The following is a 24,001-nucleotide window of genomic DNA, read 5'->3' as shown; positions in this document are numbered from 1 at the left end:
TGATGGTTTACTTGTGGTCCCTAAAGACCAAAATCTTCCTTCTCCTGAACAAAGGAAGGGGAAGAAATATTGTTAATATCATAATTTTTTTGGTCATTGGACCTCACAATGTGTTCGTTTCAGGGATCTTGTGCAGGGGGCATTGGATTCAGGAAGACTCAAGTATGATGAAAAAGCCAAAGGTCAAATGAAGATCGACTCTGATCCATTGCAGATAGTTGAGGCCAACTATGTAGAGCCTTTCTACATTGGCATGGTCGATATTTCTGGAAAAGCTAGGTCTGGGCTTGACACTTGGAGATGCAAGAGAAGAAAACATGGCTGTCGAGGAGCCAGAGGTCGAGAAAGAGGTGAGCTTAGAAGAGGTTTACCCCAAGGCTGGAGAAACTCTTGTCGAGTTTCTATCCCGGAGCAAAGATGGCGAGAAAGAGGTCATGCTGTTGCCCTCGATGCAGCGCCGTGTTCGACAAGTCTGCAGCCAAAGCCTACCAAGATTCAGAAATGAAAAGGCATTATCAAGACAAAATGCCTGTGTCTAGAAGGTTGAAATACCCCCATGAGGAGTGGGTTGAGAGAGGCCAGGAGCTCGATGGCCATAGAGGCCAGAAGTCGAGGAATAAAGACAAAACTTACGTTCCTGATGCTGGGTTGCCAAAAAACCAATGGTTCAGGCCAGCACCTCCAAGGCCAAAACAACACCAGAAATGGCAGAAAATCGACCTGGCCAGGGATCCTCTTACATCAACAATTCCCGCGTGTCGCGAAGCTACTCCTATGGTTCTGGGAACTACTACGCTCCTGAACAAATGACCAGAACTCAGTTCAGACGTTTCCTGAGGAAAAGAAAAGCTGAAAGAGAAAGAGGTGGCAAGTTCCGTTCACTATGGACATAAAGCCAGAAGACAACCCTCGAAATGAACCTAGTGTGGCGTCGATTATCAACCAGCTAGACCACGCCATCAAACAGGAGCAATCGTGCCAGAAAACCTGGCCAAAGAAAAGGGCAAAGAGGTTGTCGAAGATGAGGATGAAGACATGCTAGAGGATTTCGATGACAGTGATGGGGAAGACCTTAACATCATCTGCATAGTGTCTATCTTACCCGCTGAATTCGACAGAATCTCAGAGATCACCGAAAGTGAAGAAGACTACTACGACGAAGAAGAGCCAGATGATAACCCATTGTGCTACTACGTGATGCAAAAAGGATCTGTCGAAGACGAAAGAGCTATTTTCCAGAGGCCAACGGAGCAGATGAAAAGCCACTTGAAGCCGCTATTCGTTTGGGCCAAAGTCGACGAAAAAGGAGTCAATAAAGTCCTGTCGACGGAGGAGCCACAATCAATTTAATGCCTAAGTTTATGCTCAAGAAGCTGGGCAAAACTGAAGCAGACCTAATCCATCACGACATGGTACTTTCCGATTATGAAGGGAAAACAGGTTCTTCCTTAGGAGCAATTATGTTGAGCATAACCATAGGAACGGTAGCCCGTTCCACATTGTTCATTGTGGTCCCTTCAAAGGCCAACTACAATTTGCTGCTGGGAAGAGAATGGATTCATGGTGTGGGAGCAGTGCCTTCAACTTTGCACCAACGTATCTCCATTTGGAAATCAGATGGGTCGTCGAGAATGTGCAAGCAGATCAAAGCTACTACTTAGCGGAGACAGGTTATGTTGGCAAAAAGAATTTCGAGAAGAGTTAGCCACAATTGCTCCTCTAGACACAGTGGCTAATCAATATTTCAATCCTTTCTCGGAATATTCAGTGACATTGGATCCCATTAGGGGATTAAACCTGAATGAAGCTTACAAAACCTGATGCCATGAGTGGATGGCACAGCGATGAAGAAAAGGATGCCACTACTGAGTGGCAAAATGATGTTAAAGATGATTAATTCGAGCCTAGCTCGAATCTCGGCTTACGCAGCCGAAAACAGAATAAGGACGGCCTTAGAGGCCGCAAGAATAGCCAAAGAAATGGCTACTAACGAAGCCAATGCCTCAATTCTGCCTGTCGAAATGACATCTCAGGAGGAGGCAACGACAAATAAGGATAACACGTGCACAGAGTGTTGATGAACGCGAATTCGAGGACCTTCGTAATTTGAGGCTAGATTGCATCTATGATGACGGTCCATTAGGTTTCGAGAAGCCAATGGTCGACGTTTCCAAGAAAATGGAAGCACAAGACCCTTTGGAAGAAGTGGACTTAGGTGATGGCTTAGAAAAGAGGCCAACATACATCAGTGCTCTTATTGACCCAGAGTTAAAGGACAGGATGGTGAAATTACTCAAGGAATTCAAAGACTGTTTCGCTTGGGATTACGATGAAATGCCTGGCCTTAGTCGAGAATTGGTGGAATTGAAGTTACCCATCAAAGAAGACAGGAAACCAGTCAAGAAATTACCCAGGAGGTTCCATCCAGATGTGTTGGTGAAAATCAAGGAAGAAATCGAAAGACTCCTTAGGTGTAAATTTATCAGAACGACTCGATATGTAGACTGGTTGGCCAACGTGGTTCCAGTGATCAAGAAGAACGGAAAGATGAGGGTTTGCATTGATTTTCGAGATCTTAACGCTGCCACTCCAAAAGACGAATATCACATGCCTATTGCTGAAATGATGGTGGATTCAGCTGCTGGTCATGAATACTTAAGCTTGTTGGATGGTTACTCAGGCTACAACCAAATCTTCATAGCAGAAGAAGATGTGTCGAAAACAGCTTTTCGATGTCCTGGTGCCTTGGGAACATACGAGTGGGTGGTCATGCCATTTGGGTTTAAAAACGCTGGCGCGACCTACCAAAGGGTAATGAATACCATTTTTCATGATTTTATCGAAACTTTCATGCAGGTTTACATTGATGACATTGTGGTGAAATCCCCATCAAGGGATGACCATTTGTTGCATCTAAGGAAATCCTTTGAGAGGATGAGAAAATATGGCTTGAAGATGAATCCCCTTAAATGTGCCTTTGGTGTTATTGCAGGTGATTTTTTGGGTTTTGTGGTGCATAAAAAGGGCATCGAGATCAACAAGAACAAAGCTAAAGCCATTCTCGACACGAGTCCACCAACTAGCAAGAAACAACTGCAATCATTATTGGGAAAGATTAACTTCCTAAGGAGATTCATTGCCAACCTCAGCGAGAAGACCAAATCATTTTCCCCACTTCTTCGACTCAAAAAAGAAGATACGTTCCGCTGGGAAGCAGAGCACCAAAAAGCATTCGATGAACTCAAAGTGTACTTGTCCAGCCCACCTATAATGGCACCACCTATAGGGGGAAAGCCAATGAAGCTGTATATCTCTGCCACGGATGGAACCATTGGAAGCATGTTGGCTCAAGAAGATGAAGATAGCAAGGAAAGAGCCATATTTTACTTAAGTATGGTGCTGAATGATGCAGAAACCCGATACACCATGATCGAGAAATTGTGCTTATGCTTGTACTTCTCTTGTGTAAAGCTGAAATATTATATAAAGCCAATCGATGTAATGGTTTTTTCTCATTATGATATAATAAAGCACATGTTATCTAAACCTATCTTGCATAGTCGAATTGGTAAATGGGCTCTGGCCCTAACCGAATATTCACTCACCTATGCCCCACTAAAGGCAGTTAAGGGCAGGCAGTTGCTGATTTCCTAGTAGATCATACTTTGCCTAAAGAAGTTATAACTTATGTGGGCATCCAACCTTGGAAGCTATTTTTCGACGGTTCCAGCCATAAAAATGGCACCAGGATCGGGATGCTCATAGTATCCCCAGGGGGCATCCCCACGAAATTCAAGTTTAGGATTAAGAATAATTGCTCGAACAATGAGGCCGAGTATGAAGCATTGATATCAGGCCTCGAAATCCTGATAGCCTTTGGGGCAAAGAACGTTGTCGTAAAAGGAGACTCTGAGTTGGTAATAAAGCAACTTACCAAGGAATACAAATGCATCAGTGAAAATCTAGCTAGGTACTACACGAAAGCTAATAATTTGTTGGCCAAATTCGACGAAGCTGGGCTAGGCCATGTTTCCAGGGTAGACAATCAAGAGGCCAATGAATTGGCACAAATCGCGTCAGGATATATGGTCGATAAATGTAGGCTAAAAGAGCTCATCGAGGTCAAAGAAAAATTAGACCCCGCTGACCTTGACATCCTGGTCATTAACAATATGGCACCTAACGATTGGAGGAAGTCAATTGTCGATTACTTGCAAAATCCTGTGGGCACTACAGACAGGAAGACAAAGTATAGGGCAACGAGCTATGTCGTCATGGGAAACGAGCTATTCAAGAAGAATGTCGACGGAACACTATTGAAGTGTTTAGGCAAAGACGACGCATTCATAGCGATCTCGGCTGTTCACGATGGGTTGTGTGGTGCCCACCAGGCAGGAATCAAGATGAAGTGGATCCTATTTCGAAAAGGGATGTATTGGCCTACTATCATGAAAGATTGCATGGAGTATGCCAAGGGGTGCCAAGATTGCCAAAGACACGCAGGGATACAACATGTGCCCGCAAGTGAATTACACTCAATCATTAAACCATGGCCATTCAGGGGATGGGCTTTAGACCTAATTGGCGAAATTAACCCATGTTCTTCTAGACAGCATAAGTACATCATAGTGGCTATAGATTACTTTACCAAGTGGGTAGAGGCAATTCCCCTACAAAATGTTACCCAGGACACGGTGATCGATTTCATTCAGAATCACATACTGTACCGCTTCGGGTTACCTGAGTCACTCACTACAGACCAAGGCACAGTGTTCGTAGGTCAAAAGGTGGCATCATTCGCAGAGTCTTGGGGGATAAAACTCCTAACCTCGACTCCTTATTATGCTCAAGCGAATGGCCAAGTAGAAGCGGCCAATAAAACATTAATCTCCTTGATCAAAAAACATGTTGGTCGAAAACCTAAAAGATGGCATCAAACGTTGGGCCAAGTGCTTTGGGCTTACAGAAATTCACCTAAGGAAGCTACCGGAGCAACACCATTTCGACTAGCGTACGGCCAAGAAGCAGTGCTACCAGCAGAAGTATATTTGCAGTCATGTAGAATCCAAAGGCAAGAGGAAATTCCAAGTGAAGACTATTGGAATATGATGCTCGATGAGTTAGTCGACCTCGACGAAGAAAGACTATTGGCATTGGACACCTTAACCAGACAAAAGGATCGCGTTGCTAAAGCTTATAATAAAAAGGTTAGAGCTAAATCTTTTATGCCCGGTGATTACGTATGGAAGGTTGTCTTACCAGTCGATAAAAGGGATAAACGTTACGGAAAGTGGGCCCCAAACTGGGAAGGCCCTTTCACAGTCGAGAAAGCACTTTTAAACAACGCTTATTCGATTAAGGAATTAGGAGGTCGAAATCGACGAATGACGATAAATGACAAATACTTAAAAACGTATAAGCCAACGTTGCATGAAATAAACATCGAATAAGGAAGTAAAAGAAGGCAGTGAAAGAAAATAAATTGCCAAACTCGAATGTTTTATTAATTAGAATGAAGCATTACAACTATGGCAAAGAAGCTCTAAAAGGGAAGATTGGCCCTATAACTATTGTATCTGGCCCTAAGAGGCTCCATGCGCCTTAAGACATCCTCTTGTTGGGATTCCAGTCGCGATTTCTCCTGTCGAAGATCCAGCTCCTCACGGGCAGTGGTAGAAAGCTTGTCCACCAAGGTTTTCAGAGCTCCCACACTCCCCTCAGGGTCCACTTGGTCCAAAGCAGCCCTCAACGCCTCGATTTCCTCCATCTTCTCACCTATTTGGTGTTCAGCAAAGAACACTCGAGCCGTGAGTTCCCGGTGTTCTTCATACAAGGGCACCGCTTCATGCAGAAGGCCCAGAAACTCCAGGAGAGGGGTTTTTACAGAGGCAGTAATATTCCTCTGCAGAAGCTGGTTGATGAGCCCAGTAAGCTCTTCAGCCAAAGAAAGGAAGGAATGCAATTCCCAAAACAGGTCTTGGTCAAAGGCCAAGCTCCGGATCTGATTAAGGACACGACGGCTAGCCATGGTTAAGGGAGGTTGCCAAAAACAGGAGAGGAATTCTGGAAAAGAAGCAAGGAAGAGTTTGAAGAATTTACTGAAGAGAAGTAACCAAAAACGCTCTATTTATAGTATAACAACAAAGGAGTGCATTAATTAGTGGCAATCAGTTGCCAACTCTTCATCTTATGGTTACAGGCCGCGTAAATTACCACTACCATCGTAAATAGCTTTGGCCTTTAATGAACAAAGACTTTCATTGAATCAAGAATACGTGGTATAAGATTGCAATAAATTGGCTTATTTCCCAGAAACCAAGCAACGACTACGTAAAGGGTGCAATGGAGTTTGAACGGCGCAACAATAAGTGAGTAGCCGTCAGAATAAATGCATAGTGGAAACTGAAAAGACTTGGCAAAACCATTGTCGAAAAATTACATGCAAACCGGCATCGAAAGCCATGGTTAAAATAGTGCCATCATTACATACTGATAAAAGAAAGTCTTAAAACAGGAATTTAAAAGAATTCAAGCGATCAGCAAAGGTGGCAATCTTGGCATCGAGATCCTTCTTCACGGCCTGGTCAACCTCCAACTCCTTGATAACATCTTTTGTCGAGATAATCAGAGCTTTGGATTCCTTAGTAAGCCCATCCAACTGAGCTTTCACAGCAGGGCCTTCCTCGACCAAATCAGCTCGCTTCTTCTCCAACTTAGCAATTTCTCGATGCAGCTCCTCAAGTTTAGTGTCGACATCAGAAATTTCATCTGCAATTAAAACCTTCCTAGCAGTGAATTTCTTGAAGTCTTCTTTCATCACCGCAACCTGAGCTTTACCAGAAGAGACTTTTGCTTCCTTAAGGGTAACAGCTTGGCCAACGTCCTTGACTTGATGAAAGGTGGCTAAAGCATCCACCAAGAAAGATTGAAGGTTGGCCAAAGCAGCAGCCTGATGAGAATCAAGCTTTTGACCAAGCAGGAAGACAAGCAATTCCTTAGCAGCATGACTCGCTTGAGGGTCAACTCGAATCCGGTCGAAGAACCCAATATCAAAAACGATAGCCTTCAGCCGACCCATGCTCTCCTCGATTTGCTGAAGGTTGGCCACCCCACTAGATTGAGCAGTCTCAGCAGTGGCATCAGCTTGATGGGGCGGAGAATCCCAGTCTAAGGTGCCATCGAGAAAGCCATCCAAAGCTGCCAGCGGGTCCTCCTCAAATAAAGTGTCAAGCTTTTCACTAGACACATGAGATGAAGAGCCACCCTTGGCTTGAGGCGAAGGTTGCACAGTGGCAGTCGATTTTGGAGGAGGCATGGGGTTATCATCCTTGCCTGGAAGAGCTTCTGCTTCGCGAATGGGAGAGGTTGCACCTTGAGTTTCCTACAAGAAAAACCTCTTTAATGCCCTTTTCGATAAAGTAAAATGCACAGTAGAGGAACCAACAGAACATGGAAAAAGGTAAAGATACCTGGCAAGCAGATTCCTTAGAAGGGCTTGAGTTGGTGGAGCTCTTGGAACGATGGGGAGATTTATGACCAGATTTGCTCCTAACCTTCCTCCTTCCCTTAGATGTTGAGGTCTTTTTAGCCAAGGATGCGGCCTTAGGAGGTTTCTCGACACCTTTAGCTTTGGATTTTGCAGGGTTGGGAGCTGGAGAATTCTCACGAGATGGAGGATTGGAAATGGAATGCTCATGAACATCAGCCTGAAAATAGGGACAAACACGATCAGACTAAGAAATCACAGGTTAATATGTCACAAGGCACTCTCGAGAATGAGAAACATACCTGAATAGTGGCGTCACCATCACCTTCTTTGCCATCGACTTCTGGTTGAGCATCAGATGCCAACTTAGAAGCCCCACTGGTGGTGGAAACACCAGCTCCTTTGGCCCTTTTCTGGCTAGCCGAAGCAGCAGGCTTGGGTTTCCTTTTTCGACCCTGTCGAAGAATACATTAGTCAATATTCCAAGGAAATCGGAAAGGAAAGGGAAAGCCATGAGAAAAGTACCTTGAGCTTGTCAGCGAGACTGACATTATCATCCTCATCATCATCATCATCGTCCTCAATCACAACTGGCTTGTCCTTAGAAGAATGAGCCACTGGAGAAATAACTTGAGGAGACGGTTGGGTAATGACCTCAGCTGCAAATAGGAAGAGATATTAAGAGGTAAAATAGAAAAACCTAGGCCAAGTCGAAATATTACCTTGACCAATACGCATGTTCAGCGATATGTGGTTGAAGATTTCGACGGGCACATGATACGGAAAGTTCCATAAGTGGTACTTGGTCCAAGTCACTCGCTTTTGAGGAGGAAGAGCTTGATTGGCCAACACATTTATATTTACATGGTCAACCCATTTGGGCAAGACCGGTGGAAAGGCCAATGCAAACCTACTCGTAGGCAAAGATGGGAACCTGAAGCCAGTTTTTTGAATAACAAAAGATAGACCTTCCTCACCAGGAGGAATAACTAACTTGGATTTTTTGGCTTTAGATTCCCATTTTTGCCTTAATACTTGGGCTGCTTTCGCAACCGTATCTCGAAGGCGAAGAGTTGGATAATATACCACACCAAAGAACTCTTGAAAGGATCGAATTTCTGCCAGGTGCATACCTTTGGTCTTCTTGAGATCCTGCTTCTGCAAAAGAAAAGCATCTGTCATGCATTGAAGACAATCTACGAGGGGCTTCGAAATCTGGGCCCAATACTCAGACCACCAGGCTTTGAAAGCGTTAGTAGCATAATACGAAGGAGCATAGGTGAAGGGGCTCAGGTTGAGAAGTCTTTTGTTATAAAAATGAACAGTCGTGTCAAAAGCAGAAGCCCTTTTTACAGCCCCATGGTACAAGACGAGGCTCTTGTCAAACAAGGTGTTGGGCAGAGCTTGGCTAAGCCCAAACTGTCGAGAAACCAATTGGGGATTGTAGCCACATAAAGTGTAATCACTGCTAGCAAAGCCTACGGTTAAAACCCTAGGTGAAAGGATGGTCCTCCAGAGCGTAATATGATGTTCTTTGGGCAATGCGGAATCAGAAGCGTTAGGGTAGGAATTCCTCAACCAGAAAGGGCCACGAGTAGCCTTGCTATAAGGAGAAAAACTGGAGCGATAGTGCTTCAGTTCAAGAAACATGGTAAAATACTTTCTGAAATCGGCCTCAAAGCTCGACGCATCATAGGCTGGGGTCAGGGTCTCGAGCCTGTGGGCATCAATCCTGGTGTTAGAAACAGCTGGAGGATTGTCTCGTGCCGGCAATAGAGATTCGAAAACTGCGTTCAACCAAAGTTGAAATAACCAGAGAGGTCCGGCTGCATTGAGGGAAACAGTTTTGACATTCCGGATATCCTCGACGGCTTCATTCAGCATCTGGTAAAGGTTACCAAGAACAAGCCTGGCCATGGCAAGTTGTCGACCCTCATGGAGTAAGTTGGCCAAAGGCAAAAGCTTGGCAGGTATGCGCAAAGACTTGGTGCAAAAAACATAAGCAGATAGCCAATACAACAAGAACGCGACATGTTCAGCATCAGACACCTCACCGCTCTCGACATAATGGTCCTTAACAAATCGACTAAAGGAAATATTGTCAGTAGGAATCGAAATGGGTTTAGCAGTTGCAAGTGCGGCATGATAATCATCACCAATAGGCCATAGTCCGGTGATAGCAGCAACATCCAAAAGGGTTGGGGTGATCATGCCAAAGGGAACATGAAGGCAATTGGTAGACCTCTCCCAAAAATAAAGCGCACTCAATAGCATAGCAGGGTTATACGAGACTTGCGATCTCGACAGCTGAATCAAGTCGAGAATCCCGACATCCTTCCAGTGTTGCCTCTTGGCCTCCTCAACCCTATCTAACCACTTGAGGTAGGCTTTGTCGTTAGCAGAAGGGTTAGGGGGAGCTGAACGAAAAGCCCGCTTGGGGTCGTTAAGAAATGGCATACGGTAAGAAGGTTGGAATGCCAAAATAAGCTCCTCACCCCTAACACTAGGGTGAAATGACTCATGTTCCTCAGGAAGACTATTGGGCCTATCATGCTTTACTACTTTCAAAGGACCCAAAATGGCGCGTAAAGTACCATTAACAGAGAAAGGAATGAGTACCTGGGATTTCCAGATAACTCTCTTCTCCGCCTCGTTGGGAGGTTCCGGGATTGCCACGCGTTTGGATTCATCCAACTTAAGCTCAGTAGCCAACGGAATGGTTTGCTCAGGATCAGAAGCCATTGAGAGAAACAATAGATATTCCGGAGAAAACGAAGAAAAATGAAGTGAGAGCTCTGGGAAGAAAGCTGAAAGTCTGGGGAAGAAAGCTGAAAGCTTGGGGAAGAAAGCAAAGTTTGAACAAGAAACGGCAATAGGGTATTTATAAGCAGAAAGGCAAACGGAACCCAGGCCACATTGTGCACTAATTTATAAAATTTGGAGTCCAAGTGGTTATTTTATTAGCCAAATCATGTCACTTCTCAGCTTTTTGGTATAGGTGAAATCATGGCCCTAAAAAGGCTATAACTGTCAGCTAGTGGAGAAGTCATCAGACGTTATGGCTGCTGATTGGACCTGAGAATCGAACGGTCAAAAGCACAAAGTATTTGAATCGTTGAGATTGAACGGGTGCGATAAAAAATGCTTGGTGTCTTCAAGCGAGAGCAGTCGACAACCAACATTTTTGGGGGGCAACTGTTGAACCAAGATTTTAAGGCCACAATTGTCGACACCAGTGTTAGAAGGACTATTCTTCGACAGGAAGAACCGTGACGGAGCTCGAAGCCCATTAGGCAACACTTCCCTCCAAAGTCAGGGGAACAAAGGAAAATTCGACAAACCAGCAAACGCGACGAAGGAGGCAGTTACCAAGTGGTGGGCAATTATCAGCACGTGCGCATACCCACGATGCCACAAACAGCGGTGGTTACCCACGACTCAAGGCTACCCACGTCGCAAACAAACCGATCAAAGACACGTGCGCAAAGCCACCGGCTAAACGTGGGGTAAGGCGCCAAAATTCAAACCCACGAAGCCATCATGCATTGAAGAAAAAAAACCGCCAAGAACGTGGAGGAAGAAACAGCACTATAAATAGAAGAAGCAGCAGCAGAAAGAGGGGTTCCAACTCAAACTCTGAAAATTCACCAAAAAGCTCTAAATGTCCGCGTCAATGAGACTCAAGGAGCAAAACGTGATGATGGAGGAGTATGTTGCAGAACCAACACTTTAGTTTCCTTGCATTTCAGCTTGTTGATCTCCAGTTCTTTTGTGTAGTTTGTTTTGTCGAAATCTGCGGTTCACGTAGTTTTCATGTTATTTTAGTTTATTTGACTGTTTTGTAATTGACTCATGTTTAATGAAATCTAGTTTCACCCGAGTTGCTCTTTGTTGTCGAAAACACAGTCATTCACACACAACACTTTGGCAAAGCGTTTTCTCAAAAGGGCCCTGAAATCTAAACTTCCTTTAGTCGAACTAAGAGGATATTTGTTTACTAAAAATCCGTGTAAACAACATGTTAAAGGTGATAACTGATAACTCATTACTGGATATAACTTGTGTGTAATTCAACATGATATAAACTTATACTCCTCCGTCTCTTAGATTAAGAAAAGTAGTTACAAACAATAAATTTGTAAAAGAATTTATTTACTTTTCTAGATTACCCTTATTTAATTACTTATAAATTTCTCTCTCCAAATTATTATGTCAAAATCATATTGTCTCTTTCATATTAAAATGAGGATAATTTTGGAAAAAAATAATTAATGCTCCATTGATATTGTAAATGGACTTATATTTAGAAACAAGAAAAACACTCAAAAGTTGTCTTATAATAAGGAATAGAAGGGTAGCGTTTGGTAACGGGACAGAACAGGACGGAACAGAACAGAACAGGACGGAACAGGACAATAATGTTCTGTACATTGTGTTTGGTAAACATACACAGAACAGGACAATTAGATCATGTTTCATGTTTGGTGCATGTTTCACAGAACAGAACCATAATGTTAATTACATATATACCCTTGTCATGTTTAATGTTTTATAAAGCATATGGATTAACTAATTAAAATATTTTGATTATATATTAATTTATAACAACCGTATAAAATTTAAAAATCATTGTAGAAATTTATTCAAAAACAAGACTACTGATAAAATTATAAATTGACGTCAAAATTTATAAAAATTATGAGTTATTATCAATTGTTGATACTGTAACTAATTTTAACAAGTGCTAAGTTAACTAACTTTATTTCTAACTATTTTTAAATGACAACAGTGCCTTATTTTCCTGGAAAAAATCATCGAAGAGAAATTCATATTCATCCACAAAATATCATAACAACAAATATTGTTCTAATGTCATCCAAATAAAATAAAAGCTTAAATAAGAGGTAAACCAAAACACCCTAACAATGTATCTTTGAACCAAAAAACATAACCAAAACTGATAAATATGTCTTTCTTGGTAGCATCTAGTTTCAATCCTTGAGCACCTTATTAACGAATTCATCCCTGTTCTCTCCTTCCATCTTGAGAAACAACCCTGTAAGTGTAGGACATTTTGCTATCTTAATAGTGGCTTCAATACGATCAGCACGTGTTAAATTAAGCTTCTTAAGTTCATCTGCAACCAAGTCATGCTCTCGGTTTTGAGGTGCAAAGTTGTTAGCCACCATTGCCATGTTATCATTTGCTGCGCTAACACTTGTAGCAAAAGCTTCAACACATGCTATTAATCTATCATTTTCTCTAGCACGTTTTCTTGAAGCTCGAGAAGTTGAAGCTGGTCCTGGAATAGGAACAGATTAAGGTGAGTTTATAGGAATCTCACTCTCTTCTTGAGTGGCCTCATTGCCTAAATCATTTTCTTGTTGAGTATCTTCTGTAGCATCAGCAAATGACTCAGCAATGTGACCATCAGCACGATCCTTTCCAAATATGATTTGCATCTTCTCATATTGTGGATATGGTTTGTTGACAAAATTTTGAGCTCTCGGGTGATGCTTAATTAAAAAGGAAAAACACAAAGAAAGTTAGATAAATAAGAGAAAAAAATATTAATAAAATAATACAGGTACTAAAACAAAAACACATACTGCTAAATATTGTTGCAACACTTGCAGGCTATCAACTATAACACATTTTTTGGTGTCGTCCCATCCAAATCCACTTGTATTTATCATGTCAAACACTGCAGTATATTTTGTGTTCCATCGTTTCAGCTTATTCGCCACATGCTTAAAAGTAATGTCAATACCTTCCATCCTAGCCTTCATTCTTTGGGCAGCTATCTCATGTGCTCCTGCTTTAAATTTGCCATTTGGCTGTTTTTGACCTTCAACAACCAATTCTTGTAAAATATTCATAAGATTCTCCTCTTCTATCAAAGTCCAAGTACGACTCTTCCTTGGATCCCCATTTGCTTCATTCTCCATAGCTAAGTTAATCAAAGACTCTTAACTTATTATTGAAATCAAACATATAAATATGAAATACTCAATAATCTGTAATTTAATAAGGCAATGCATAAGATAAATATAAAATAAATGAAGTTCACATTTGTATTACATCAAATAAAATAAAAAAAATCAAGCCCTATTTCTACTAGCCTGCCACTCTACAAACATTTGAGTTGCCAAGTTATCCCTCCCTTGAGTCCACTGGTTGCTTGTCTCAACTACTCCAATTACATTGTTTGGATCCTCCCCTATAGGTATTGCATCATCCATAAGTGGAGTTTGCTCTTCAGGATCAAAAGACATGCAAATCCTAATAAAATTATGAAGTAAACAACATGCTAATATGATTCTGTTTTGTGTTTTAATTGGATAAAATGATGGGCTCCTAAGAATTGCCCATCTCTTTTTTAGTAAGCCAAAACATCTCTCAATAACATTTCTGGCACTTGCATGCTTGAGATTGAAAAGTTCTTCTCGATTTTGAGGTGTTTGGGGACTGTTTGACCATTCTTGCAAATGGTATCGTCTTCCCCGATAAGGAGCAAGAAATCCTTCTCCATTTGTATATCCAGCATCAACAAGGTAATAACAACCTATTAGATAAACTTGTCACCGTAAGTTTAATTACTAGTTTGAAAATAAATTTTATTAACAAAATTTGCTACATACCAATAGGTATTTTCAAGCCATTATGCCTACTAATAGCATCTCGCAATACCCTTGAGTCAGCAGCTGACCCTTCCCATCCAGACAAAACATACGCAAATTGCATGTCTCGTGTACAAACTCCTAACACATTTGTAGCAAGATGTCCTTTCCTTGTTCGATATCTTGCACTATCAGCTACGGGTACAGTGACTGGTATATATGTTCCATCTAATGCTCCCAAACAATTCTATTAAAGCAATTAGAAAAAAATTGAGACTAAATTATTCCCAACTATAATATGTATTGAAAATAATCTAGCTTAAGATGAATCTTAATTTGATTACCTTAAAATATTTCCACCTTTCATCAGTGCAGTCTTGGGGTATAGGTTCAGGTTTTGCAAGTAACAACTCATGCAACCGCAAAACAGCAGACAGACATTATGGAAATACCTACTAACTGTCTCTCCTGACCTATAATATGTAACTTGAATATCTCTATTCTTCTTATGATGGGCTAGTATATTTAGAAAAATAGCAACTTGCTCCTCAATCATTAATTTTCCATCCTCAATCAACCCTCCTTGAATTTTTAATAGCTCACACAATTTAGCAAAAGTGTTCCTACACATTCGTAATTCCCAAATACAATTGTTATCACTGCTTTTTATAATTCTATCTATTACACTTCCTCGTGCGATGTCTCTAATATGACTATTATGCTCTAAAGGAGCCCTCTCTAATTTTTTTTTCAGAAACTCATTAATCAATATAAGTGCAGCTCCAGACATTGTAAGAATATTAATGTACATCCTCCAAATATAGAAGAGTGTCAAAACACGATGATCATCCATTATTGCCTATTGTGAAAAATAAAAGAAATTAGGAAATATAATTTACACAAAAGAAAGTAATATCATGCAATTTAATTTTGCTTAATTTATCATCTCATGCAAGTTAATTAGCTTTCTGTGATTGTAGCAGTATGATCACATAAAAATTTTGTTTGAACTAGTATGTTCACATAAAATTGTAGGCTAAAAAGCACTTTTGACCCCTGATGTTTCAAGTTTGTGCAAATTCTGCCTCTACTCTATTTTTGTCGATGTTTCTACCCCTCATGTTTTCAAACAGTGCACCGTCTACCCCTCCGTCAGTCAGACGTTAAAAAACTAACAGAATGAGCTGATTTGGCTAATTTTTTTTATATTTTTTGGACCTACCACGTGGAAATTACAAGTGAAGTTGGAAAAATGAGGCATCAGAGATTCAAACTCAAGACCTGTAAGTAGCAAAACATGTATTTAACCAGTTCAGTTACATACATAATTGATATATACATCAAGAAATTTAATTTATATCATTTCCTTGATCATCATCAACTTCATATACTCATCTTCATCTCTCCAATCCACTCAGGAACCTCTCCTGAGAAAGTTTGACTGACGGAAGGGTAGACGGTGCACTGTTGAAAAACATGAGGGGTAGAAACGTCGACAAAAATAGATTAAGAGCAGAATTTGCACAAACTTAAAACATCAGGGGCCAAAAATGCTTTTTAGCCAAAATTGTAAAATAATGAATATAATTTAACCAAATAAGCTAACCACGTGATACCTAAAGTTTTTACAAGTGATTATAACCAATGGTGGGTGATGGTGTCGCACTGTCGCCGCTGAAGAGTGAAAATGCCTCTCTCGCCCAAGTGATTATAACCAAATATGATAATGCTACTTAATTTTTTAGTGGGTGATTGGTGATAAAACAATAGTATGAGAGGTGAGATATTAACAATAGCATCACGTGAGTTGTGGTCAAGAAAGAAAATGATGGAATCAATTGTAAAAAATAGTGATTCAGACATGAACACCTAAAAACCAAAAAGTAATGGCAAGAAGATGTATCATAGCATCATGTGGGTACAGAGCAAAACAATTTCGAGAACGGTGGAGTCTTTGGAATACCTTCGATGGAGTGAGAAAATCGATTGAGAAGATTGAAGCCGCAGCAGCCCCAGAAGACGTCAATTGATTTTGAGGAGAATGAGAATGATAGAGAAGCGTTTCTAACGCAATAGACCTAGAGGGCAATTTTGTCACCGTAAAATATTTTAATTATGTATTCTGTTCGGTTCTCTTCCGTTCCACCTTTTTTTAGGAACCAAAATGTCTCGTTCCTGAAGCTTTTTGTCCCGTTCTGTTCCGCATTAAAAGCATGACAAACACAGAACAGAACCCATATGTCCCGTTCCGTTCCCTTCCCCCTGTCTACAAGGAGTACTAAGTTATAACTAAGGCTATTTACCGGTTGGTTTCAAAGTTAAAATAGTCAAATTTTATTAAATGAAAATATTAAAATATTAGACTTGTTACTAATTAGCTGGTTTGGGGGTAGGGTATGTTACTAGGTTCTAAGTATTTCGGAAATTACCATATGCTACGAAACGAAAGTCACAAACATGTGATCAAGGTGATTTCATCACTTTAATTATTTCCTAAAACAACTACTAAATACACTATTCGCCCTTTTCGTTTATGTAATAAATAGTAGTGTTACAGACTATCAAGCGGTTTTTCTTTTAAACACCTGTTCACAACTAGATCTCACCAATACAACCCCTATAGTTTTGGTTACCGAGATATCTTGTTTACGTTTGATTTACACAAGTACAATTTTATCAAGTGAATTAATTTTAGTTGGTAGTAATTTTTTTACAACCTCCTTTATAACCCAATTCATAAAAAGAGTTTCACACTACTTTTTGCTATCTTTTTTTATCTCGAATTGAGTTGGGTGTTAATATCCGTATAGGAAGTATCCAAAGATACTTTAATCATTATTCCAACATTCACACAAAAAATAAATCTATTATACTTGGTAAGCTACCAAGGACTTCATAAATAAATAGAAAATGTCAGGATCAATCCCCATTTTTTTATGTATAAAAATTGGGCAATTGCCATTTGGTTGGGATTTTCACTCTCTCTCTCTCTCTCTCTTACTTCACTCACTATAACCCACCCTGGTTTGTCTTCCTCCAATAAACATTTTACGAACAAATACACACTCACACTTGTGTTGTTGTCAAAGCTTTGTTCCTCACACTGCTTTGCCTAACGCTTCTTCAATTGCTTCAATCACTCACCCAACACTCTCAGATCGGTGTCCCTCCCCTACAAACAGAGGTTAATTTGTTTCTCTTCTTCGGTTTTTGTATGCAGTTTTATTCCTTCCAGCACACTCTTTCCTACCCATTATGGTTTTTTCTTCAAATTTCGAGTCTTTTTGTCACTGCATGTCAGAAACAAATTCTGGGTTTGATCCCATCAATTTTTTTTCGAGATATTTTTGGTGCTTCAACAGTGACTTTGAATTGGTTGCATGCAAATGGGTTTTCTCTCAAGTTATTCATTGAAATTTTTTGTTTTGAATTCTGGGGTTTTCTGTTTCGGAATTGAATTTATGGTAATGATTTTTCCCCTTTCTGTGTTTTTTTTTTCTTTTCATTCTATTGTCCTGTGTCTATGTCTCACAGTCAAATAAATGGGCCTATATATTTCAATCAAGTGTGCTTTCATTGAAGTAATAGAGGGCAATTTTGAATATGGGGTTTTGGGTTTCAAGGGGAATTTAATTTAAGAAGTTGTGTGACTGTGTCTTTGAGCTTGCATGCAATGGGATGCAAGTTCTGATAACCCTTTTGAAATAATCAGAAAAGAAATGGAAAAAAATGTGATTTTTATTTTGTCTTTAGATAGGGTACTTGTATTGTAAAGTTTACTGTTTTCAGTAGGTTTTATTTGCTTATACCCCTAGAAAATGCTGCTCTGCCCTTGCATGCATATCATGTTTGTCAAAACAATTTAAAATTTTCCTTGCTTCCTTTCAATTGACTGTTTTCTTTTGTGTTCAAATGCTTGCTCTTACTGGGCTTGTTGGCTTTTGTAGATCCTAATTTTCTGGGACAGGTTTGAAGATTTGGATCAGTTGCTTTCAATCTTCTGGTGAGACTATAAGATATAGTGAATTTTAACTGATCATTAGTAAATGGGGATCCAAACTATGGGGTCTCAAGGTGGTGGAGACAGTAATGGAAAAAGGTCACAACTCCAGCCTTTGACGCGGCAAAACTCTATGTATGGTCTCACACTTGATGAGGTTCATAATCAATTAGGCGATTTAGGGAGACCGCTTAGTAGTCTGAACCTTGATGAACTTCTAAAAAGTGTGTGGACTGTTGAGACAAGTCAATCCTTGGAAATGGACAATGAGGGCACAGCACAAGCTAATCAAGCTGCTCCACAGCGTCAGGGTAGTCTGTCATTAAGTGGTGCACTCAGCAAGAAGACAGTACATGAGGTTTGGAGAGATATCCAACAAAACAAAGATAGCGAAAAGAAGCCACGAGACAGACAACCTACATTGGGAGAGATGACGTTGGAGGATTTCTTGGTGAAAGCAGGTGTTGTTGCAGACGCACCTTCAAATAAAAAGAATGATGGTACTACTGCTGGGATTGATCCGAATGTAGTAGTACCGCAGTTTCCTCCGCAGGGTCAGTGGATACCGTATCCACAACCACAATATCAGCATCCGCAACAAAGTTTAATGGGGATTTATGTGCCGAGCCAGGGTATAGCACAGTCATTACACATGGGTGGTTGCGCTTCATTGGATGTTTCTTATGCTGATAACCAGGTGGCACTGCCTCCACCTCTGATGGGAACAGTGTCGGATACGCAGACACCCGGAAGGAAAAGGAGCGCTCCTGAGGACATGGTGGAGAAGACTGTTGAGAGGAGGCAGAAAAGGATGATCAAGAATCGGGAATCTGCTGCCCGTTCAAGAGCAAGGAAACAGGTGATCTTTCTGTCTTTATTTTTAGTTTCGTATGTCCTTATTTTTCAGTTTGTTTTCCCGCACCTGATTGATAAATATTGTAAACAGGCATACACAAATGAACTGGAGAATAAAGTCTCACGTCTTGAAGAGGAAAATGAAAGGCTGAGGAAAAGAAAGGTTAGATTCTGCTTTGAAGTTCTAGTAATTGCTTTAAGTATGTTTCGTCAAATCCCTGAATATAATTTCACTCCTCAGATTGACTAGTTTCTCGTTTTGTTGATTGCATTACCAGAATAATATAGAATACAAACTTAATTTCGGTTATTACATTTTTTATATGCATTCTTCTGGAGATAGGAAACTCAGCACATTATGATTTTTCAATCAAGACCTGACATTCGGACTTAATTCTTGGTGGCTTTGGACTTAAATCTGACATTTGAATGTCATTACGAGTTTCTTTTCTGCATGAGTTTGTATTTAGTGTATGATTATGGTGGCAAGCAGCTCATTATTTTCTCTCTGGAATTATTTTCTCTCTGGAACCTCTTGTTAAAAAGTTTGGTATGTTAATGGAAAAGGAAATTCAATACACAGAAAGATTACTCATTGTTTAATTTTCTAGGATAAACTATGAGTAGATGAAAATTTTAAACATGTCTTTTAGTGCAAGTCCTTTATCTTTTGAAGCAATGATAGGGAAAATGAATTGTCCTTTCATCTATTTTTCTTCTATTTGTTCATATCCATTCTTTTCTTCTTTAAAACATGTGGATGCATCTCAGTTAATTTTAAACATGTCTTTTAGTCTCAGCCCCTTTCCAAAATATTAAACAAATGGATAGTCCAAATACCTTGATATAACTCTTAGCCGAAGTTGGATGTTATCCATGCTACTTTATCATTTATAGTTTGACAGGCAGGATGATATAAGCACATGATTATTAGAATTTTTTCAGCAATTAATGGTATGTATAAGGGTATCACAACTAGTATGAGAACACTAGGTGAGGACATAGAAGATTTTCTTATAACTATAGGGGCGCACTAACGGACAACTTTGGGCCCTTATCTTTTTATCTTGGTTCTAGAAGTTCTCACTGCACATATCCAAGAGACGGTGCCAAATTGCATGCTTTTTCCAGATAATATAGTCTTAGTTGAAGAAAAGAAATAAATAGAAGGTTAGAGGTATGAAGAAAAACCTTGGAAACAAATAGCTTCTGCCTAAGTAAACGTGATATTGCCAAATGAAATACTAGTTTAGCAAGAGACACACAATTGCTAGCATAGAGTTCAATGACACAAGCACCACATTTTGAGTACCTTAGATCCATCATACAAAATGGTAGGAGATACATCATAAAAATGATAGGGAGGTAGAGGGTCATGTTAAGTGTAAACTATAGGATCCAAACAAGTTGGATGAAATTGAGGAATGCTTTGAATCTAATGCGCAAAGAACAGTATGATAGGATTATACCTCCGATTGTGATGGTCTATCGTAGGAAGGGAAGGCAGGTGACATAAGATTAGAACCCTTAGAATAGGAAGGGGTTTTGATTGATCAAAAAGAAGAATCTACTTCAACCGATATGCCCTTAGGCACGGCCATACATAACATAGAAATCACGTTCGGAAAGGGTGGAAAAGCTAGCTGTTAAGTAGCTGTGACTGTTACTGGATGTAACTAACTGAAAAATACTAAGTTATATAAATAGTTAGTAAAAGGGTGGGGAAGTTAGGAAATTAGATAGAACTGATCTGGGAGGGAGAGTAACTGGATCTCTCAAATTACCCACAGCAATTGTATCACTCTTTTCCTTTCTCTGTTCTTCCTCATTTGGGGAAATCAGAGCAAATCAATAAGAATACTTCTCAGTTTACCTTTGAACCTATCAAAGTACCACTCAAGTTTAAAGAAAATTTATACTGTGTAGTGTTATAAAACGTGCAATGCAGTATTGGATTAAATGTCAGGCAGTAAAGAACCAACAAGAAAATAAGTTCAGTGTCAGTTGGATGAGAATGTTACGATGGATTAGTGTATACACATGATAAGATAGGATTAGAAATACAATCAATAAAGAGAAAATTGGGGCTGCTCTTATTGTAGAAAAGATTGCAGAGTCTTGTCTTAGGTGGTTTGTGCATATTTAGAAAAGACCCATGGACGAACCAATAAGGAGGGTTGACCAGATGGAGAATAGTCCAAATGTCCAATAGTTAGAGATAGAGGGACGCCAAAGAAAGATTTAGAGATAAATGGTATATCTTTAAACTTAATACATGACAAGACATTATGATCTCGTTTGATCCGTGTAGCCAATCCCACCTAGTGGGAATATACATCATTGTTGTCGGTATTGTTGTAATTTTAGCTTTTTTCCCTTTCCCTGTTTTCATTCAAGACAAAAGGAACTTCTCTCCTTCCCATCTGTGCATTATCTTTCTGTTTTGGTTTATTCTTTTGTATGAACAACATAATTTTTTGGACTGTGCTGCACCATGTTTTTACAGCTGTCATTCATGTGAATTGATTTTTACATTGTGGATTGACTCTGGCTAATGTTATAATAATTTGACTATACTGATATTTCTTGATTAGTTTGATGATATGTTATTTGTACTTGATAAATCAAGTAATTAAACAAATTTTCTCTACTTATGTCATCGAAGTCTGGAATAACGTGTCATATCATGTGAACATACCAGAATTAGCAAGCATGGTTGCCCTTGTGAACTAAACTATTTTTTCGTGTGTTCCAGTCTTAGTTAATTTCATTATTGCACTCTGTTACACAATATACTTTGTATGTTATAGCAAATTTTTTATAGGGTTTGTCACTTGGATTGTGGAAGGGACTTGGAGTTTCTTTTGTCTTTCGTAATTGATATTGGCAAATTGGAATGAAATAGGAATGGGGCATTGATCAACATCATATCCTTGTTGCACTTAGTTGACATTAGTTAATGCACTTGAGAGCTTAAGATTATGAAGTTGTATATATTTTAAGGGCGTGTTTGGGTAAACAACTTAATTAAACTCTTATGGCAATAAGCGCTTATTCATAAGCTAATTTGATAAACTTATTGAAATAAACTAAAAATAAGGTATAGTAAGCATAAGCTATTATTCATAAGTTAATTGAAATTCTGAACATCTTATGAAAATAAGCTCAAAACAGCATATAGGTGGGCCATAAGCTATTCCCATAATCTTTCCCAACACTTGCATAAGAGCTTATGGCTCAAATAAGCTCTTCCAAACAGGGCCTTAAATCTCTTTTTTGTTTTATTATTTCGATAAATACTCTATGGATGACACCTGAGCTATGCAATGTGATGTATCTTTTGTTTTGCTTCAGACATTCTTACTTCCTTGTTTGTTGCATGCTATTAGACTATTTTATTAATTTTTTTCTCCTCAATTTGCAGGAGCTTGAGCAGATGCTTCCATGTACACCACCTCCTGAACCTAAATATCAACTTCGCCGAATAGCATCAGCTCCACTCTGAGATATGTAACTATAAGTCAGTGGTTTGTAGATATGAGTATCAGAGAATGCATATTTTGGTGTTTTTTGAGGTTGACACCTTCCTTCTAGTATCATGAGGTTCTTTATATCTCCTTTCTAAAGTCCTTCAATGAAAGTTGTTGTCAGATTTCATTATATGATCTTTATAATCATGAGTTGAGGTTATTTTAGCGGATTTGGGGTTAGCATAATTGTTAAATCATGCCATTTTTGAAGTTATGGGAAAATAGAGCCACTATAAAAATATTCACTGCTGAGATGGACATCATGTATTACTACAGGCCAAACTTATAAGTTTCCTTTTAAATCAAACAATGATGCATGAAAGACAGTTTGCTTTTAAATCAAACAATCATGCACTTGAGACCTACATTCTCATTTCTCAATGACATAAAAAGGCATGTTACCTTGCCCTACCATTTTGCCTTTGCCTCTGCTTTTTTTAAAGATTGCTATGTCATTTATGTACTGTGATTTTTCTAAATTTAACACATTTGTTTTAGTTTCTACCACATACGACTTAATTATTCTGGAAATTAAATTTTGAACTTGACTTAATTATTCTGGAAATTAAATTTTGAACTTGGGAAATTAATTTCTGATAGTGTAATTGGGTGGTGTGGTTAGAAATCACCCGGCGGCAAAAGTAATTCCCCTTTGATTTTATAACATGACAAGCCCAAAACCAGCTTTACCCTTGGGCAACTTATGGCACCACCACCATGGTCTGCACTCATAAAAGAAGCGATCCATTGACCCACCACCACAGCCATAGTCCTTGCTGCCACTACCATTGCCACTACCATTGCTGCCGCCTTCCTCTCCCTCCTTTGTTTAATGTCCATTAGTATTTCGACCCAACAAAAGGTCCATTAATATGAGTTTTACCGGAGCTTTTTACTCCTCTCCGTGTCTTCACTAACACAATTTTAGCGATTTTGGCCACTCTGAAAGCTGTATAGATTACAACTCGGGTAGAGGCATTGAGTTGAAAAGTTGGAGCGCAATAAAAAAAACCTCTATTTTCGCTCAGAAGTCAATAGTTATTTCATTGGTTTATTTTTTTTATAGACAAATGTTAGTTGTTAGAAATGTTAGTAAATTAATCCCTCCTTCGAGTTCGAACCCGAGACCCTTCACCTTTCATCTCACCCAACCCTTATATCCCTAACTCTTACCACTTTCATTGGTGACTCTTGGAGAATAGAGACATCCAAAATGGTAATCAAACATGTCAATTATGGAACCATTTTTCTTGTTTTTTTTTTCTTGCATTTTGACTTTTTTGGATTCGTGTTGTATTGTGTCATTTGTGTTTTTTTATAGTCAATATTGTGTCATTTGTCGAAATGACTTGTTTCTCGACTACATTTGAATTTAATAGTTGATGGGGACCAAAATCTATTTTCTCAGTAGTTATATTAGGTAAGATTTGCAATTTTTTTTTTAATGTCCGGAACATCAAGAAAGTAGCGGATGTGTCTTCCAGGGAAACAACTTTCCAAAAGCATAACG

At 39.5% G+C, this 24,001-nt stretch overlaps 2 protein-coding genes and 1 pseudogene across 2 annotated transcripts; 1 reads left to right on the top strand and 2 right to left on the bottom strand.

Annotated features, from left to right (window-relative positions):
* Nucleotides 1-12,804: 12,804 nt before the first annotated feature.
* Nucleotides 12,805-13,528, bottom strand: LOC130709459 (uncharacterized). Its single transcript, XM_057558829.1, has 2 exons — nt 13,096-13,528; nt 12,805-13,002 (listed from the first exon to the last, which is right to left on the bottom strand). The coding sequence occupies exons 1-2, from the start codon at nt 13,432-13,434 to the stop codon at nt 12,805-12,807; spliced, it is 537 nt and encodes a 178-aa protein (XP_057414812.1). The 5' UTR covers nt 13,435-13,528.
* LOC130709458 (protein ALP1-like) lies at nt 13,449-14,927 on the bottom strand (annotated as a pseudogene).
* A 2,158-nt stretch (nt 14,928-17,085) lies between these two features.
* On the top strand, nt 17,086-22,656 carry LOC130745301 (ABSCISIC ACID-INSENSITIVE 5-like protein 2). Its single transcript, XM_057597485.1, has 4 exons — nt 17,086-17,290; nt 18,054-18,965; nt 19,053-19,124; nt 22,386-22,656. Exons 2-4 carry the CDS (start codon nt 18,153-18,155, stop codon nt 22,464-22,466), a joined length of 966 nt encoding a protein of 321 aa, XP_057453468.1. The 5' UTR covers nt 17,086-17,290; nt 18,054-18,152; the 3' UTR covers nt 22,467-22,656.
* The last annotated feature ends 1,345 nt before the right edge of the window (nt 22,657-24,001 follow it).

The sequence above is a fragment of the Lotus japonicus genome, chromosome 3 (assembly GCF_012489685.1).
Source record: "Lotus japonicus ecotype B-129 chromosome 3, LjGifu_v1.2".
Classification (NCBI taxonomy): domain Eukaryota; kingdom Viridiplantae; phylum Streptophyta; class Magnoliopsida; order Fabales; family Fabaceae; genus Lotus; species Lotus japonicus.
The sequence above is the reverse complement of the archived record's forward strand: the minus strand, read 5'-3'. Positions and strand labels throughout refer to the sequence as shown.